This window comes from Ochotona princeps, chromosome 24 (genome assembly GCF_030435755.1).
Source record: "Ochotona princeps isolate mOchPri1 chromosome 24, mOchPri1.hap1, whole genome shotgun sequence".
NCBI lineage: Eukaryota > Metazoa > Chordata > Mammalia > Lagomorpha > Ochotonidae > Ochotona > Ochotona princeps.
In genome coordinates this window covers 7467668-7486718 of record NC_080855.1, presented here as the reverse complement: position 1 = coordinate 7486718, position 19051 = coordinate 7467668, and the positions used below count along the sequence as shown (strand labels likewise).

At 60.7% G+C, this 19051-nt stretch overlaps 1 protein-coding gene and 1 pseudogene across 4 annotated transcripts in view; one reads left to right on the top strand and one right to left on the bottom strand.

Annotated features, from left to right (window-relative positions):
- The first annotated feature begins 5188 nt into the window (after positions 1-5188).
- Positions 5189-5301, top strand: LOC131483312 (U4 spliceosomal RNA; annotated as a pseudogene).
- A 5830-nt stretch (positions 5302-11131) lies between these two features.
- Positions 11132-19051, bottom strand: part of PRKAR1B (protein kinase cAMP-dependent type I regulatory subunit beta) — a 40926-nt gene continuing 33006 nt past the window's right edge. For all 4 annotated transcript variants that reach the window (XM_004598132.2, XM_058680433.1, XM_058680435.1 and 1 more), the window contains 4 exons: positions 17554-17614; positions 16163-16284; positions 11980-12061; positions 11132-11494 (listed from right to left, as the gene is read on the bottom strand). In XM_004598132.2, the coding sequence (XP_004598189.1) occupies positions 11322-11494; positions 11980-12061; positions 16163-16284; positions 17554-17614 (438 nt within the window). In that variant the 3' untranslated portion in view covers positions 11132-11321. The remainder of the gene's footprint in view (positions 11495-11979; positions 12062-16162; positions 16285-17553; positions 17615-19051) is intronic.

The window sequence follows — 19051 nt, the reverse complement described above, 5'->3', positions numbered from 1 at the left end:
CCCCCGTCCCGCCAGACAAAGACGATGGAGGCGCATCCCCGCGGGCTGTCTTTCAAGCCCCTAGCCAGGCCGGCTAACGCATTTCAAAGACCGAGCGCTCTGGCGGTGCGCCCTCTCCCCGCATGGCTGGGGGAGGAGTCCTTACTGCAGCCCCCGGGTGGTCCTGGGGCCCACGGGCGCCGCCCAGCGCGGTCTCAGCCCCACACTGCGACCCCTGCCACCTAGGGTGCTCTGCAGGTGGCCTGGGACACTTGGCAACGTTGGGAGCCCCCACCCCGAGACCCGAGAGCGCAGCCTTGGCCCTAGCACCACATCCTCCTCGCGGCTTGGAGGCCCTCGTGGCTGCACCGGGCGTGAGCCCTCCGACACTTATCCCGGAGTTGTGCGCGGAGGTCCCAGGCGGAGGGGATTCGAGGTCACAGCCCGGGAAAAGGTCGCGCGGTGCGCGGAGGTGGGGAGCCAGGACCCTCCAGCCACGACCTCCTCTGAATTCCGCGGGTTCCGGGGTGTCTGGGCCCTGTGCTGCGGGGGCGCGCAGCTGGGGCTGAGCGCGGGGAAAGGAGACGTGCGGGAGGCCTGGGGGGCATCACCTTGGGACGCGGGAGCTGCGACAGCCGCGCGGGCCTACCCCTAGTAGCCGGCCGCTATTAAAAATAAAACCGCGACCGTCGTCATAGCGACCACGACAAACTACGGCTGCCTGAGGGGGGTACGACAGTGCGAGTGCGCCACGGCCGCCTCCGGGGGAGGCCAGGGTCGTCCCTCACCCGGCGACAGCCGCCTGTCCCGCGGGAAGAAATGGATCCCCACTTCCCGTCCCACTCCGGGACTGGACACTGAGGCCGCGGAGGTCTCCAACTTGGTGGACAGCACCGCCCCGCCGCCGCGTCCCTGCTCCCAGCGGCAGGTGAGCCGGGCGGACCCTGTGCGCGGGGACGGACGGAGGACGCCGCACCTGACCCGGCCGCTGCAAGGGGTCACGTGCCCCTGCGGGCGGGGGGAGCGAAGTGGGGTCGAGTTTCGTTTCCAGCCGCTATTAGGCGGTTCCCAGGCCTCCCTGCGTACGTTTGATAATGAGGCTAAATATACCCTGCATTCGCGCGAGGCGGCGGCTGCAGCGGCCTGGAGCGTGGGCGCGGCGCTCTGGGCTCCGCCAAGCATCCCCACCCCGGGTCCAGCAGCCAGGAGTCCACCAGGAGACCCGCTCCTCCGCCTCTCCTGGGGTTAGCCGTGCCACCCCGCGGCCCGAGCCCGCGGATGCTCCGGAACTGGTGGGACGCGAAGGTGCACTGGCGGCCCAGGATGTCCGGCCGCCTCCAGCGCTGGGTTCCGGCCTCTCGGGCGCCCAGGGCGGGTCCCCGGCTTTTTCCCGCAGGCGGTGATTAAGGTGAGTCAGGGGCTGCAAATAGGCCGCGAGGGGGTGCGCTCCCGGGGACTGGCCTGGCCTCTGGGCTGCACCCCCTCGCCCCGCCGGTTCTGTCAGGCAAGAGAAGGGTCTTCGGGGCAGGAGCGGGAGCTGAAGGGAGGCCCCACCCTTTATGTCAAGGTATTGAGCTGGTGGAAAATGTTGGCATGTGCCCATGTATGACCATGCATGCTCGTGTCATATGTGCCCCATGTGTTGTGTGTGCGCACCACACACGTCTGTCGTGTTTTGTCTCCCCTGTTTGCATGTGTGTCCCTCGTGTGTGCGTGTGTCCTGCCCAGGCTCGGAACCAGCAGGTGAACGCGGTGCCAGGGCCAGGCACTGAGCTCTCACGCACAGGCCCAGAGACAGATGCAGGCCCCCTCACCACTGCCACCTGGCCCCATCCGTCAGGCGGGGGGAGAGAGGCACACTAAGTGCCTCCCATCCCAGCACCCTGGCCATGTCTCCGGAAGAGAAGGCAAACCCGGGCAGCCAAGCTCAGCTGCTTCTCCAGGGCCTGGTCTGGGCCAGAGCAGAACCGATGCTGCCTGCACCTGGGCCGTGCAGGTGGGGCCAGCTGAGCTCCCAAGCGGATTCCAAGACAATCTGTCCTTTATCTCTGGGCAAAGCTGTCTTCATTGGGCAATTAAGCTGGAGGTGGGTTCAGACCCCTTGAAGATCAAACGGGTTGGAGGTGCAGGTGTTAATTAGCTTGTTATCTGTGGCTGCCCCAGGCCGGGAAATCAGGCCTTTCCAGTCGGGACTCCCAGTGAGGTAGCAGCTCTGGGGTGCACATGAGGGGAGCCCTATGTTCTGTGGCTGAATATGCTGGTGGTTCCAGGAAATTGAAGCTTTAAGAGGCCAAGGGGTGGTAGGCCATGTGCAGCCTCCTCCTACTCCATCCTGCCGGGTGGGCCTGGGCCAGGGGCGGTAGTGCCACTGCTGTTTGGGGGGAGTGTGCACCAGTTGGTGTGTGCTTGGTCCAGCTCACAGGGCACAGAGCTGAGATCCACACAGCAGCCGCCAGGACCATGGCCTCAGAGAAGAAAAGCTGAGTGCCAGCACAGGGGTCAGTGCCTGTGGGCACCCAGCATATGCCCATGTGCCTGGCACTACCCCACCAATGGGGATCCCCTAGGAACCTATACACTGGGCAAAATGAAGGTGGGCAGGAAGCCGCCCCCCAAGGCAGGGATGTGTGGGAAGGAGCCAAGAATAGCCCTGGGGGGCAAGAGGAGCACAGGGCGCGTCTGTGTGTGTGTGTGTGTGTGGTGGCCGCCTTGGGATCTGGGTTGAGCCTAGTATTGGGCCAGAGCGAGGTGTGAGGGAACGTGGGCACTGTGTGGAGCTCTGCAGGAGATGGGGGTGTCTTGGCCCTGGGGCTGCCACCACTGTCTGGCTGGGCACCACTCCTTTCATCTCTGGGGCCAGCTTGGGCTCCCTGCCACCCCCATGTCATAGTACCTGCAGCCTCCGAGCACCCCCAGTCACTGCCAAAAAGAGCAAAGAGGTCAGCGGAAAGGACACAGCTCTAAACCGCCACCCATGCAGCCAACAAGTGGTCAGCTGATGGCCAGGACACTGCACCCTGGATGGAAGGTGGCCTCCAGATGGCATGCCACCCACCACTCAGCCTCCATGACCAAGCTCCGGAACTTCAGCCCTGCAGGTGCCTGGGCACCTCCTGTGGCCAAATGAACACCCACAGGGGAAACAGCCCTGCTCGGGGTCTGCTCTGGCCCCTCCACCCCCAGGCCACACAGAGCCAGATGGACAGTTGCCAGTCCTGTCTCAAGCTGGGTCTCTGATCCTGCAAATGGGCTAAGATCAACAGAGGTGGCAGGTGCAGGCATGGGGCTCATATCAGCTCTGGACTCCTCTACTTTGAGGGAACCCCACCTTGGGGAGAAGCAGACTCAGCCAGGAAGGGTACTGGGGGGGTGTTCAGTCCCCAGTAGACAGGCCACTTGTGGCAGCCAGATGGCCACAGGCCAGGGAGAGTCTAGGGGGTTGTATATATAAAGGTGGACAGCACAGCAAACTCTCAGAAGAGCAGGAAGCCACAGAACCTGGACACCCTAGGGTGGATCTAGGAATGAAGCTGTGAAGGGAACAGGGGCAGAGAAGAACTCGTGTCCCAGATCGAAAATCCAGATGGAAGCTTCCAGGGCACTGGCCCCAACCCCTTAGCCACCATGCCTTGCCGGTGGCAGGGGCATCAGAAGAGGGAAGCCATGCCAGATGTGTCCACATGAGCCAGCTCACAGCTCAAGGGACAGTTACAGCCACCGAAGCCCCAAGCACTTGGAGCTGCAGGAAGGCCCCTCGTTCTTGGGGAGTATCTGGTGGGGTGCAAGGCTCACTGTGGCTGCAGCTGCTGTTCAGACGGTGCAGGTGATGGAGGGATATACAGATAGATGGCAGGTACAACTATCCAGAGAGGTTGTGATAGACGGGTGTGCGGATAAGATGCATGATGAAGATATGACTGATGGATGGTGGAGATCTGATGGATGATGATGGAGATATGGATGGTGATGGAGCTATGGATGGTGATGGAGATATGGATGGTGATGAAGATATGATGGAAGTGGAGATATGGATGATGATGGAGATATGATGGCTGATGATGGAGACATGGAAGTAGAGATGGATGATGATGGAGATATGGATGGTGATGGAGATATGGATGGTGATGAAGATATGATGGAAGTGGAGATATGGATGATGATGGAGATATGATGGCTGATGATGGAGACATGGAAGTAGAGATGGATGATGATGGAGATATGGATGGTGATGGAGCTATGGATGGTGATGGAGATATGATGGAAGTGGAGATATGATGCAGATGATGGCAATATGATGGGGGTGTGGACAGAGAAGAAAGAAACAGGGAGCATGGGATGTGTGGCGCCGGCGAGTGATGAGCCAGATAAAGGGTACAGGACTCTTGCTGGACTACTCTTGTGACTTTCCTGTAAAATTTAAACTTTTCAAAATAAAGTGGTGAAAGCATTAGCTCCTTCCTCCTTGTTTCCTATAATTATTGAGCTTCCAGGGCAGAGAACTATCAGAATACAGAGAACAAATCATAAACACTACAAGAAGTGCTGTGTTTCACATTCTTAAAGTTATTTATTTGGGGCCAATGTGGTGGTGTCACAAGTTAATCCCCTGCCTATCCCATGTGGGTGCCAGCTGAAGTCACAGCTGCTGCACTTCTGATCCCACTCCAGCCTATGCTCTCAACAAGCAGCAGAGGATGGTTCAAGCCCTTCCACCCATGCACCCATGTGGCAGACTGGGAAGAAGCTCCTGGCTTTAGATTGACACAGCTCTGGCCATAGTGGACATTTCTAGAGTGAACCAACAGATGGAAGATGTCTTTGTTTCTCCATCTAAGTGAAATCTGCTTTTAAAAATAAATAAATCTGGGCCCGGCGCTGTGGCCTAGCAGCTAAAGTCCTTGCCTTGAACACTCTGGGATCCCATATGGGCGCCGGTTATAATCCCAGCAGCCCTACTTTACATCCAGCTTCCTGGTTGTGGCCTGGGAAAGCAGTCAAGGATGGCTCAAAGCTTTGTGAGCCTGTACCCACATGGGAGACCCAGAAGAGGATCTGGGCTCCCAGCTTTGGATCGGCGCAGTACCGGCCATGGTGGTCACTTAGGGAGTGAATCTTTGGACAGAAGATATTTCTGTCTCTGTCTCTCCTCCTCTCTGTGTATCTGACTTTGCAATAAATAAAATAAACCTTTAATAAATAAATAAATCTTAGCTTTGTGTAGTGACCCTGTCGTAGCCAATGAGGTTTATCTGCGGCATGATTATTGCTAATTCAAAAACAAGTAAATAATAAAAGAATAATTTTTTAAAGTATTTAAGAGAGCCAAAGTGGTGGTGTACAGGCTAAGCTTCTGTCTGTGGCACCAGATTCCCATATAGGTGCTGGTTCAAGGCCAGGCTGCTCCACTCCTATTCCAGCTGCCTGCTAAAGAGCCTGGGAGGGGAGTGGAAGGTGGCCCGAGTGTTTGGGTACTTGCACCCACGGAGGGGACCTGGGGGAAGCCCATGGCTCCTGCCTTGGGCCTGCTTCCGCCACCGATTGCAACCATTACAGGAAGCACACACTAACACATTCTAACACTGCAGACACTCACACACTAGCACAAGGAGACCCCGCACACACTCACACATGAACACAGGGAGACCCTGCACACACTCACACACTAGCACAGGATGGCCCTGCATACAGTCACACACAGGCTGACCCTGTACACACACAGGGGGACCCTGCACACACTCACACATGAGCACAGGGTGACCCTGCATACAGTCACACACAGGCTGACCCTGCACACACTCACACCAGGAGACCCTGCACTCACACTCACACAGGCTGACCCTGCACACACTCACACCAGGAGACCCTGCACTCACACTCACACAGGCTGACCCTGCATACACTCACACTCACAGGCTGACCCTGCACTCACACTCACACAGGCTGACCCTGCACACACTCACACAGGCTGACCCTGCACACACTAACACTGTAGTGCTAGTCTTGCAAACACTTATACACTGACCCACATGCCTTTTAGCGTGCTCAGCCCCAGCCCCTCGGGGCTGAACCCAACAGATCTCTTGTCCAGAAGATGGGGGCGCTGCCCAGTGGCCTCTTGGTGGTTGCCTCTTCCTCAACCTGGTCTCAGCTTCCTCCCTGGAAAGTGGTAGGAGGGGCAGAAGTACCCCAGGGGCCAAAGGGCAGCAGCCCTTAGGCCATGTTTTGGGACAGCGGAGTGGAGGCCATTTGCAGAGAGGCCATGAGCCAGGGAGGAGGACAGGGTCGGGCAGAGAGGAAGGACTGGCTGACAGGGTGGCTGACAGGACCCACCCTCAGGGGGAAGCACACAGTGGCCGCCCAACATCCCAGTCCCGGGCAGCTACAGGTGGACCAGGCAGCATATGGGAGGTGCACCCTCAGCCCTAGGCCTCAAGGGTGCTGGTGACCACTTCAGGGCCAGCCAGGAGGGGGCGTCTTCCCCAGCACCAGACTTGCTCTGTTCTGCAGGCCCTGGCCAGGGGAGCACTCTGTGTGTGTGTTGGTGTGGGTATGGGGCCCCCTGCCCAGGGGAGCACTGTGTGTGTGTGTGTGTGTGTGTGTGTGTGTGTTGGTGGGGGTATGGGGCCCCCTGCCTGGGACCTGCACCAAGCCAGGAGCCCTGCACCACTGGCCCTGGAAGTGCCCAAGCCCCCACCTGCTGGACATCTGTTGGCCTCCCTTGGCCAGGAGATCAGGAGGCAGAAATGGCTGCCCCCTTGGGGCTGCTCAGATGCTGCCACAGCTTGGCTGTGGTGTGGCGTGGGGTCCACATGTGGCCTAGTTGTGGCTCTCATGGGAGGGTGTGTGACGCTCAGCAGGTGCTGGTGAGCTGCAGTAACTCCACCCCTGAGCTGAGTGCGCCCCTCACCCCCAGGAAATCCAGAAGGAACACCCACACAGACGCTGCTGCTTGCAAGGAGGGCTGCCAACAGCTCCCACCTGCCCCCAAGCCCTCTGCATCTCCCCCATCCCCCTTCCAGGCTCCTCCTCCTCTCCCCCCATCTTCCCCTTCAGCTCCCCTGCCTGCAGCCTCCCCCTCTCTGCTCACTGCCCCTCCCACGGACAGGCTCCTTCCTCATGCTGCGTGTGGACTCCATTCTGCTCGGGAGAGGCACAGCAGTGACCCGCTCAGCCCTGCTCTCAGGGCGCCTTCTAGAAGATGAAGGCAGACAACACGCACCAGGCTAGAGGCCTAACCTGCTGGGGCTCAGCCAGCTCAGCTGTCTGCTTCCAGCTGCAGGGGCTACAAAGTCCGTCCACACGGATGGACAGACGAGGGCCTGGGAGGCCAGGGCCCAGCTACTGTCTCTGCCGCCAACCCCGTGGTGGCCATGCTCTGGAGTAGGACAGCTGAGGACGTTCTTGTGGCCCAGGGTCCTGGCCAGGGAAGGCTGAGTGCCCACAGTGGTCCTGGGCCAGCTCATGTGCGTGCATGGCACGTATCAGCCACATGTCACCAGTCATACTCATCACCTGTCAGCCACATAACACCCCCCCCCCCACGCTGCCTCCTCAGTCCTGGTCACACCATGAACCGCCACAGTCTCACCCAATAGCCACGGACAAAGCTAGCATGACACACCGGGGCCGCCCCAAGGCCAACTGCTCCTCATCCTGACCCCAGTAACCTGGGGACCTCACAGCCCCCACCACAGGGTTCAGACCCCTGCCAGCACCCAGCTACCGCCCTCAGAGGGGACCAGGGGTGCAGATACCACCCTCTGACTATGAGTTCGGCAACAAAGCATAGGGCTCCCCACCCAGGCAGCAAACCCCACCGCCACCCCATGTCTGTCGCTCCTCCCGGGGGTGATGGAACCAGGCTGCCAAGAGCTTCCAGGGTCCCTGGGCATCCAAGAGGCTGTGGGGCCTAGGAATGGGTGGGCAGGTGGCCCAGGACCATGGGGGGGGGGGGGCTCTCTTTCTAGAATGTTCTGGGATAAATGTGTAAGCCTCTGGTGACCGGTTCTCTGCTGCTGACCAACGAGCCTTGGGAGGCTAGCCAGCAAGCAGCAGCGCGGAGTGGCCAGGTCCACGAGGGCCCAGAGAGGAATGTGAGAGTTTCAAGGCGGCAGTGTTGGGGGCCACTCCGGCAGGGAGCTTCTCCTCATCTCAGGGTTCCCCTGAGGCGGCTCTGGCAGGCCTGTGGCTGCACAGTCACCGGGCAGCCCCTTGCCACCCTCAGCCCGCCCACCACTTCCTGAGCAGAAGGTGGGGCTGCCCAGTCTCCCCAGTGCCTCACCTCCAAGGTTCTAGCAAAGGGAGGAGGAGAGAGGGCTGCCGGGACCTCTCCTCTGTGTCTTGGCTTTGTATTAAATTTTAAAATTTTCTTACCAAAAAAGTCAGAGTTGGGGGACGGAAGGGGAGAGAGAGAGATCTTGCTGGGTCACTCCCCAGATGGCTGTGATGGCCAGGGCTGGGCCAGCAGCCTGGAGCTCCAGCCGGGTCTCCCACATGGGCGCAGAGGCCCAACACTTGGCCCCTCCTCTGCTGCTCTCCCAGGACATCAGCAGGGAGCTGAGTCAAAAGTGAAGCACTGGGATTTGAACCAGTGCCTGTGTGGGATACGGGTGCTGCAGGTCAAGCCTTTACCTGCCATGCCCCCTTGAGTCTGCCTGGTAGAGGGGGCACCAGGGGGCTCACCTTTCCTACCTGAACACCCATGCAAGGCTCCTCAGGGGGCTGTAACCCTCCTGTCCCACCTGTCCACTGCAGTGGCTCCTCCATGCTTCCCTGCTCACCAGCTGTGTACGTCCACCCAGCCGGCAGTTCAGCTGAGAACCCCGGTGGCCGTGCTGCCCACTGCACCACACCGCCGGCCCTCACCCAGGCTTTCTGTATTGGACTCCAGGCATGGCCAGGGCACCCAGGAGGCGTGACCACCCATGGTGGTGTCCAGTTGTGGCCCCTGCTCCAAGCTCCTCTCTGGTCTGTGATTGGGCTGTGCCAAGGTCCCTCACACAGCTGCCCACCCTCTGCAGGGCCAAGGCAGGCTCCCCGACATGTGTTTAGTGAAGCCGCCCTTTCATGGTCACTCTTGCACTGCCTGGTCCACGCAGGGATGGCCCCACATCCTTGGGTCACACCTGACCCCCAGGGACAGGCACTGTGATACCCACGCCACAAAAGAAACACCTGAAATTCAGGATGCCGAGAACTAACAGGACCAAGGCCAGGAGAAGAGGCAGAGGCCAGTGGGGCCAGCTGAGCTGCTGAGGGTCCCCACTGTCGCTGAGTTCTGGGGCAAGGCCACAACTCTCTGCCTAGCTGAGGGCAAATCCCACACGAAGACTTGGAATCCACAGAGCCCTCATGTGGCCTTGGGTCTCTAGGCCCAAAGTGACAGTTACCTGACGCCTCCCCAGACCAGACCAGAGGAAGCCAAGCCAGACCAAATCAGACCAGACTAAAAAAGACCAGGCCGCACAAGACCACACCAGGCTAGGCCATGCCAGACAGCGGCTGGGAGAAGCCAGACCCGGAGCAAGAGGCAAGTTACCAGCCTGTGATCTGGTTACACCTCAGGAGTTGAGAGCTAACAGGAAAAGCCAGCATGGCCAATGGGCAGTGGGCAGTGGCAATAGCTGGGACAAGCAAGGGCAGACCCCAGGGCCTAATAGCATCCACGTCTCAGAGGCAACCCTGGACCTCTGCCGTGGGGTGGCCCTGGGGTCTGCAGATCCCAAGCCTCAACACCCCAGACACGCAGCCGCCAGCATCTCCCATTGTGGCCACCAAGGCCTGATCTCTACAAGTCACGACCACTGGTGACTCAGCACCCCCATGCCAGCCAAGGGGTAGCCAGGCTCGTCTCTGGGCTGAAGGAGCCCGGCCAAGAGCAGCCACCGGAGGCAGCCAGGACCAGCTCGTGTCGTCCTGGAGGAGCCCACCTCCCCACTGTTGTCTCCACGAGGCCTCCAGCCTGGGGCACACGGTCACATGTTGACCAACCTCACGCTCAGGTCCCTAAGGTCTCCCTGCTCCCGCCATGCTCTGCAGGCTGGCATCCACAGTTGAGATGTTCATCACACCGTCCCCACCTGTCTCGTCTGGCCTGAGCCTCAGCTCCCCTCCCCCTCCCCCAATTCCTTCACGGCTCTGTGGCTATGAGTCTGGGGTTCACGGGGCCTCACTCTGGTCCCACCCCCCACAACACCACCAGAGCAGTCTCAGGGTCTCTGTGTCCATGTCAGGGCCCTAAGGGGACAAGGCCCCCCACCACCCCCACCGCCCTCTCGGCCGAGCCAGGATACTGAACTAAGCAGTGGCTTCCCCACCAAGGTGCCGACAGAGGCTGTCCAGGACACACTGAGGGGCTGCACAGGTACTGGGGAGGGTGGGCCCAGTGAGGGCGGACTCCAGCTTGACAAGACAGAAGGTTCTGTAGGCCAGTGACACCGACAGTTGCACCAGTGGCCCTGAACAACATTTCCCCAACCCGCCACCCCTAGGCAAAGCCCCGCCCACAAAAATGTAGCCAGCAGGCTCCCCTAGGGGCAGGGTGCTCATAGCACGTTTAATGCGCATGCATTAACTGTGGGTGCACAAGGTCACAGGGGCAGGCAGAGGGAGGCAGCTGGGAAGCACAGCACAGGGCTCGGAGCCAGGCTGGGGGGCCAGGCTCCAGGGGGTGGCACAGAGTTGGCACAGGGGCACCTTGGGGGCCTGGGAGTTCCTTTGGCTCCAGGTTTCTTCGCAGCATGGAGGACAGTACAGCCTGGGTCCCCCACGACTGGGCAGCAAAAATGTTAGGGACAGCTTAGGGCTCCGACCCCCCAAATTTACCAAGGATATTGGGACCCTCCCCGGGTCACCAGGAAACCACTTTGCACACGGGGAAGCAGACACCTCCTGTAGTCCCCACAAACATGGCTGTTGGAGGGGTCACCAAGTCCCAGTCTCAGCTGCCTCCATCCTGTGTGGGGTATCCAGCCAATCAGGAGCCTTGTCCCCAAGATTCCATTAGGCAGCCCCGCCTACCCAGGGACAGACTTTCCAAAAAGGCCAAGGAGGAGCAGGGACACCTGGTCGGCTGCTCTCGCTTCTGTGGCCACAGCCCAGGACCCTGGAGGCCTGCCATCCAGCCGTCCACTCGGCGGCAGGGAGCCCCCAGGCCTGCAGGTTCTGGGGCACAGTCCATGTGGAGTCATGGGGGCTGCGGGGAGGGTCCGTCCAGTGGCAGCAGGGGAGGTGAGGGGACACAGACGGCCTCTGTCCCCAGAGAGACGCCGGGGCCGGGCTTCACTCGCTGGCCTTTGCTGGCCACGCGCAGGGGCATCGGGAGCGCGGGCAGCGGGTGCGGCTCAGACCGTGAGGGAGATGAAGCTGTTGTAGCGCTGGATGTTTCTCTTGAGAATGTCGGAGCAGGGCCCCAGCACGCGCTCGAAGCGCGGCCGGTCCAGCTTCACGCATTTGAGCGGCCCTCGGGCCACCACGGTGGCCGCACGTGGCCGGTTCAGCAGCAGAGCAATCTCCCCTGGGTAGGTAGGGGAGGGAGAGAGAGAGAGAGAGAGAGAGCTCCCAGGAGCCAGCAGAGGCACCCGAGGTCGCAGTGGGAGGGACATGGCCACTGGGTGGAGGGCAGGTGGCCAGGAACTGGCATTTCAGGTCAGGGAGACCCCGGTCCCCTGGACACCCAGGGCAGCTTCTTCACTGCTTACCTGAGTCCAGATCAAACCAGGCCTGGGCCCCCCAGCCCCAAGGGTAGCTGGCACTGTGGGTGTGGCCTAGGCTGCGCTTGGGCCCCAGCTGTGGGAATGGCCAGTTCTCCCTCAGAACCTACCCCCTTCATCAGATGTAGAATGCCAAGGGTGATGTGCCAGTCCCACCCTCAACCATGGCCAGGACTGGTCCCTGCAAGGGGTCCAGATGGAGCTGGACCATGCCTTCCATCACAGCCCCCTGCCTGGGTCCATCCCAAGAAGGCCCACTTGGGGACTTGCTTGAGGCAGGGATGCTTACCAAAGTAGTCCGAGGGTCCGAGACGTCCTACCTCCACATACTCCTCGTTGGGAGACCTGCGCTGCAGGACGGAGGCCGTGCCCTGCAGGCCCAAGGGGAGGTGACAGCCGCACACACGGGGTGGGGGGGAGGAGCAGGAGAGAGGGGAGGACGCCCGTGTCACCTCCCACCCAGCCCCATGCACCTGTTGCCACATGCCTAAACCCGGCCCTCGGCCCCAATCTCAACAGATGCCTACAGGGCCAGTCATCAGTCACCGTGCGCTGGCCAACCTGCACGTGGACGCGGGACACACAGTTTTCAGACGGGAAATTCTGGCGTACGGCCTGAGGGGTCGGGAACTGTCACAGCAGGCCCTGGCTCTTGCAGCTGACCTTGGATTACCCGCAAGGACTGGGCGGACGTCCAGCCACGAGGGGCTCCCAGGTCAGGTGCCAGCAGAGCGAGGCGACCCCCATGCAGGGGAGCGGGCAGCACCCAGCTCAACGATTAACAGAAGTGGGAAGAGGAGGGGCAGCCGCCGTCCCCACTCCTCACGGCCCTGTGGCCGCCTCACAGGCTGTGGGCCGTGTCAACAGGCCAACCTGGTCATTCTGAAAAGTTTCCACACCCCACATGGGCAATCTCAGCCCCGACGTTGGGCACCTCCGCCACGGGTGGGGCACAGATGGCTGCGTTCCGTGCTATCTCCGGACCACCTCTGGCTCCCACACAACAGGGCTTGCCCATGACTGAGGCCTTTGAGAGAGAGGGGCACCCACTACATGCTCAGGCCAATGGAGGCCCAGGGAAGCAGAGGCGGCACTCCTCAGGGACCAAGGGCCCGGGGGGGTAGGTGGGCTCGGTTCAGCCCGGCTCCCCTGGTCTGAAATGCTGCCCAGGCTGGGCCCAGGTTAATCAGTGACTTTCCCCGTCCACCATCTGGGGGCAAAGCTGGGGCTGCCGTGCCTGGAATCTCCAGGCACCAATTGGCAGCCCCGAGGGGGGGGTCCCGTCTGGTTCTCCCCACACGGATCCAGCCACGGACCCCTGGCCTTGGGGCCTCTGCATGTTTACAAAGCCAGCTGAGGAAGCAGCAGGGCGTGCATGAGGCGGGGACCCACTGCGTGCGGGGAGGGAGAAGGCGCCCGCCGGGGCCCAGCCACAGGGCAGGCTGTGGCTGAGGGTGAAACGCATGGGTACTGAAGCCAGCAGCCTTGCTCCTCATCCTGGAGACCTGGGGCAGGAGTCATGGCAGGAGGCCGCCTGGGTGTGGGCATTCTGGCTTCCCAGGTCCACGCTCGGCCCATGCCTCTGGTTCCGGTCCTAGAGCCGACCTTCCTCCTCCAAGTCTCACTGGTGGACCTGAGGCCTCAGGCTGAGGGAACCGCTGGGCTGTTCCAGGCTGGGAGCACAGCAAACACCTGTGATTCCCATGAGCCAGGAGGCCACACTGGGCCCCAGTGCTGTGCCTGTCCCAGTCGTCATATGCTTCCCCAGGCTAGCAGGACCCACCACGAGAAGGCTGCAAGCAGGTCTCTCTTGGGGGCAGGTCTCAGGGGCTTATGGGCTTTCTGAAGAGGGGAAGTGGAGGTGTTGGGCTCATGACGAGGACGCCAGAACCCTGCAAAACTCGGCCATACTCACAGGCAAAGCCAAGAGGTCAGGATGCTTGAATCGAGCCCTGGGATCAAATGGGGTGCCCTGCTCAGGCCCCAGGGGCAGCTTCCTGAAAGGGAGACAGTGCTTGGACGGGACACCAGGCCCTGGCTGTGGAGTGACAAGAAGGAGCGAGGGCCGAGCCCAGGTCCCTGTGTCATCCTGAGCGGGCTGGGCTGTTGGAGCCTGGAGCCCCTCAGCGGGGTCTCAGCCCAGGGACGGACGCCTCAGCACGCCCAAGCGTCTGGGGACTGCACGGGCAGGCAATGGCTGGGAAAGGCCGTGCTGGAGTTGCTCCCACATTGCAAATGTTTGCAAAATTAATTTGCTATGCGGGGGAGGGGCAGGGCGAATCAGATCCGGCATTCTCGGGCAACAGGGATGCAGCCCTTGGGGTCCAGCTGCCCCCAGGCCTTTGCGGGTCCTGGATTTGGCCAAATCGAGGAATGCGCGGCAGCAATGCGAGACGCCAGCTCCCCTCCCAGCCCAGACTGCCTTGGGTTCCTGGATTGCAGAATCAGGCACGAATTCTGACAAGTAGGGAACAGCTGCCCACCCCTACCCTCACCCGCCAAGCAAGCCCCAAAAGCGCCTCTACCAAGTCAGGAGACCCCGCCTCCCTGCCCCACAAGAGGGCTGTGCACGACTGGGCTCCTGGGGACCCTGGGTTAGAGCCCCAGCCCCAGGCTGCCCCAGGGGGCCCAACGTCCCCAGGCTGTGGGCCAAAGGTCTGCCCCTCTGTGGCTTTTTCAGAGGCTGGAGGTCATGTGTCTCAAGGGCTTGGGGCCAAGGAGGGGGCCCTGCTTCCGGATGGATCCCAGGGCCCCTTCACCTTCAAGACTCCCAGAAACCACCTGTCTGCAAGGGCTGTTGCCCAAGTCTTTGCTGGGGAGGTGGATCGCCACACAGCCCCACCTCCCTGTACAGAGGCCCCCAGGAGGCCACTCAGCTGCCCACTCAGGAGGCCACTGGGGCTAGGATGAGGATGGGGCGCCAGCACCACGTGCAGAAGGGCAGTCCCTGTCACCTTTGGGGTGCACAGCCGGCATGAACACCTGGGAGGCACGAGCAGGGCTCACGCGCAGGACTGCGATGGTGGTGGGCTGAGCCAAGAGCCCCCTTGGGCTCAGGCGTGGTAGGGATGGCTCCTGGGTGCCAGTCCTGCCACAGGTGGCAATCACAGACCACACAGGGTGGACACCAGGAGCCCGCACCACATCCACTTCACACACGAGGATATGGCCAGTAGGTGGCTGCACCCCAGAGCCCACCTCCGCACCCTGGCCCCCAGGAACCACCTGTAGCTCTCCGCAAACTTTAGCAGGTAGCAGCCCAGGGCCTCCTCAAGGGGAGCCACCCCCTTCTCGGGGTCCTCCTAGGAGCCAGCAGCCCAAGACGCCGATCCTGACCTGAACACACAGCCCAAGGTCCAGGGACCCCAGGACTCACACAGCCACATGCACACTTGCACACATGAGGGTTGTACTCAGATGGACCTTGTGTCCGAGCCATGCCCGGTAGCCAGCTGCCCTTGGGCAAGCATCCAGGTCTCCACACTGGCTGCTGTGGTGCAGCCTGCAGGGGTGTGGTAGGATGACCTGCAGCATGTGGGGGGCAGAGGGACCACAGGGTCGCAGGGTTGTGTGTCAGTTCCAGTTCTGCGGAGGGTGGGGGGACCGCAGGGTTGTGGGGTCATGGTGTGGGTTCCAGCTCCTCCTTTGGGAGCCCAGGAGGCGTCCTTCTGTGGCCTAAGTGGAGCCAGACAGCCCCGTACACAGTGGACAGTGGACAGAACACAACCACATGATGGGAACTGAGGCCACAGACCCAGGAGTCCCCACTGCCCGCCCCACCAGATCCCATAGGGCTTCTCCCAGGGCTAGGACCCACAGCCCTCACCAAGGACAGATTAGGGGTGAACTGCATCCAGAGAGCTACATGGACCCACACGTGACCAGAGGCTCCGGCTGTACAGAGTGGCCATGCCCCTCACATGGCAGCTCAGCCGCAGGCAGGCTGTGGCCCCGCATGCATCCTGCTGTCCACCCCGGTGCGTGGCAGACAGCAAGGGCGATGCTGTGAGCTCAGCAGAGAAGCCCTCCACTGCCTGCTGGCCCTGGAATTCTGCCATCTGCAGCTGTGAGGACGGACACGGAACAGCCCCACACCCTTAGCATGCAAGGGACGCCAAGCACAGCACACGGTCAGGGCGGCGTGAGCAGCTTCCTGTGATCTATACATGCGAGAGAAGAGCGTGTCCCGTGTCCTGCAACCTCACTACATACGCAGGTGTGTTCTGTGCATGTCCACCTTGTCACATGTGCAAGCGTGTATTCACCATGCATGTGTGCCCCATGCCCTGCAGTGTTGTCATATGAGCAGGTAGGTATCCACCACAATGTGCCATATGTTACAGTCCTGTATCCCCCACCAGTTGGATCTCATGGCAGGCCTGTGAGGCTCTGCATTGAAACTTGTGTGGGGCTGACACAAGGGGCACCGTGCCAGCTCTGTGGGCACACGTGTGCAGGCAACGCCCACTCACCTCTGTGATGATGAAGAAGTCATCTCCGGGCTCGCCCTGGACCACAATCTTCTCTCCGTCTTCAAACTGCACAGGCTCCAGGGCATCGGCCACAGTGAGGCGTTCCCACTTCTCCAGGGACTCTGCGGCAAGAAGATGGGGTCACCAGGGGTGAGGCAAAGATGGGCACACCCTCAACAGCCGCCCAGGGTGCAGGACTCAGGGGCCAGACTCAGGACCACACCGTGGGCTTAGCAGCACCAGCCAATCCACCTTCGCCAGTGGCTCAACCTAGGTGCCAGGCGCTTTTACAAATGGAGCCTCCTAGCGTTTGGGATAATTCCACCTGCCCAAGAACAGCTGAGCTTCAGGGCCATGGAAAGAGCCAGAACTGCTCAAAGGGCCAAAGCCTGGGGTCCTCAGAAAAACACCTGGGGTCTTATCTGGGGATGCAGACCCCGGGAGAAAATGTTGACCACGTTGTGTAACCCCTCCATGCTGAACCCAGACACCCCCCTTCCGCTACAGTCCACTTGGGACCCATGGGATAAACAGCGTGAGAATGACAGTCCCCGAGAAACCACAATGGGAGGACAAGTAGCCGACAGTGAGCAGCGGGCAGCAGCTTTGGGCTGTCAGGGGTCTCATGCTGACACGTTCCACTACCTGCTGTCCAGAAAAGCCCTTGGCCACAGTGGTTGGACCGGCTCTTACTGCCGCGTGTCCAGGACCAATCCGCACAAAGGCACAATTGCAGGTGACTCTCGGGGCAGGGGACAGAGCAGACTCAGGTGACTGCGGGAGGAGAGGGCCCACACCTGCCCACTGGGCTCTGCCACCCACACCTGCCCTCCCGGGGCCAAAGGGACCACAGGCACTCCTGAGGGAAGAATGCCCACACACCAACCTCCCGCCTTTCATGGAGATTTAGAGAGGTTGCGGGCAGGGGCACCATCACACTGCACACACACAGGTGCACATGCCTGTTGCTCTGGGGCAGTAGTTAGCAGCAGCCTCCCAGTGACCGCTGAGGGGCCTCCCTGAGCAGTAAGTGTCCTCCAGGGCCTGAGGGCCACAGGGAGACCCAGGACGCAGGGACGGCCGCACAAGAGCCACATTCAAAGCCTGGCTGGCACTGGACACACCAACTTGCACCATACATCAGGGCAGGGTTACCCGTGTCAACAGGAGGGACGTGGAGTTTTTAATTTTGCTAACGTGTGTGTGTTTGCAAACATGGGTGCACACATGCCTGTGCATATGTGTGAGTGTACATCTGTGTGTGCACAGCTCAGACTCACAGCTACCGAGAGCCCCCAGCTATGAGTCACTCCAGGAAGGGACCCCAAGGAAAGGGGCAGGTGCCCGAATTAGGGGTGGCAGCAGCCACCCCAACAGACGCGGCCACCGACCCAGGATGGAGACTTTGCTGAGGAATTCCTCATACATCTTGCGTTTTCTCAGTGTGCTGCCCTGTGGGGAGAGAAGAGACAGGTGACGGGAAGCAGAGGGGAGGGAAGAAGACAGATCATCTGACCAGAAGCCCCTCCAGTGGCCGGGTGTCCATGGGGGAGTCTCTCCCTACCTTCTTGAGACTTCCAAAGGGGCTGACCCCCACCCAGGGCACCCGTGGCCCCATCCCACACTGGGCAGTGCCACTATGGGTCACCAGAAAATGTTCAGGAAACGACGGCTCCTGCTCCTCAGCTCGACACGCCAAGGCCACCAAGCAGGAGTCCCAACAGAGTGTCGCATCCCCTGCGACACTGCCCGGTCACCATGGGCTCCGCGGCGGCTTCACAGAGCCAAAACAGTCTGTGCCCCAGTACCTGTGACACAGCCACAGCTGACCAACAGTGCTACCGACCCTCTGGCCCAGCAGAGTACCCCAGGTCTCTCATTCCAGCAGGCGGGCAGCGCAGTGGCCAGCAGCCGAGACACAGAGGTGGTGGGCCTCTACCTTGCTTGGCCACAGGCAAGGTGGCACTGATGTCTCCACAGCACCTGCCCTGCCACCGTGCAGGGCAACGCCTCATCCCTGAGGCCATATCCACCTGAAGTTTCGGATGCGTGTGAGAATGAGAAGGATCCAACGTGAGCTTGGAATTCCTGCCGCACCCAGAGGCCTCTGAGCGCGCTGGCTGGAGCACATGTCCCCTCGGTTGGAGCCCACAGCACTGAGGTGGGCACTGTGGCCCAACAGGCTAATGCTCTACGTTCAAGCACCGGGATCCCATATGGACACCTGTTCATGTCCTGGCTGCTCCATTTCCTATCCAGCTCCATGCCTGTGGCCTGGAAATGCAGTTAAGGATGACCCAAAGCTTTGGGACCCTGCACACATGAGGAAGACCCAGAAGCTGCTCCTGGCTCCTGGCTTCAGACCAGCTCAGCTTTGGCTGTGTGGCCACTTGGGGTATGCACCATACCATACTCAATCTTCTCATATCAGACAGAGTGGGCATTCACAGCTGCAGTGAGCCAGTGGATGGAAGGTCTCTCTCCCTCTCCTCTCTGTAAATCTGCCTTACCAATATAAATAAATGAATCTTTTTTTTTTTTAAAGATTTATTCATTTTATTACAGCCAGATATACACAGAGGAGGAGAGACAGAGAGGAAGATCTTCCGTCCGATGATTCACTCCCCAAGTGAGCCGCAACGGGCCGGTGCGCGCCAATCCGAAGCCGGGAACCTGGAACCTCTTCTTCCAGGTCTGCCACGCGGGTGCAGGGTCCCAAGGCATTGGGCCATCCTCAACTGCTTTCCCAGGCCACAAGCAGGGAGCTGGATGGGAAGTGGAGCTGCCGGAATTAGAACCGGCGCCCATATGGGATCCCGGGGCTTTCAAGGCGAGGACTTTAGCCGCTAGGCTATGCCGCCGGGCCCAAATAAATGAATCTTAAAAAAA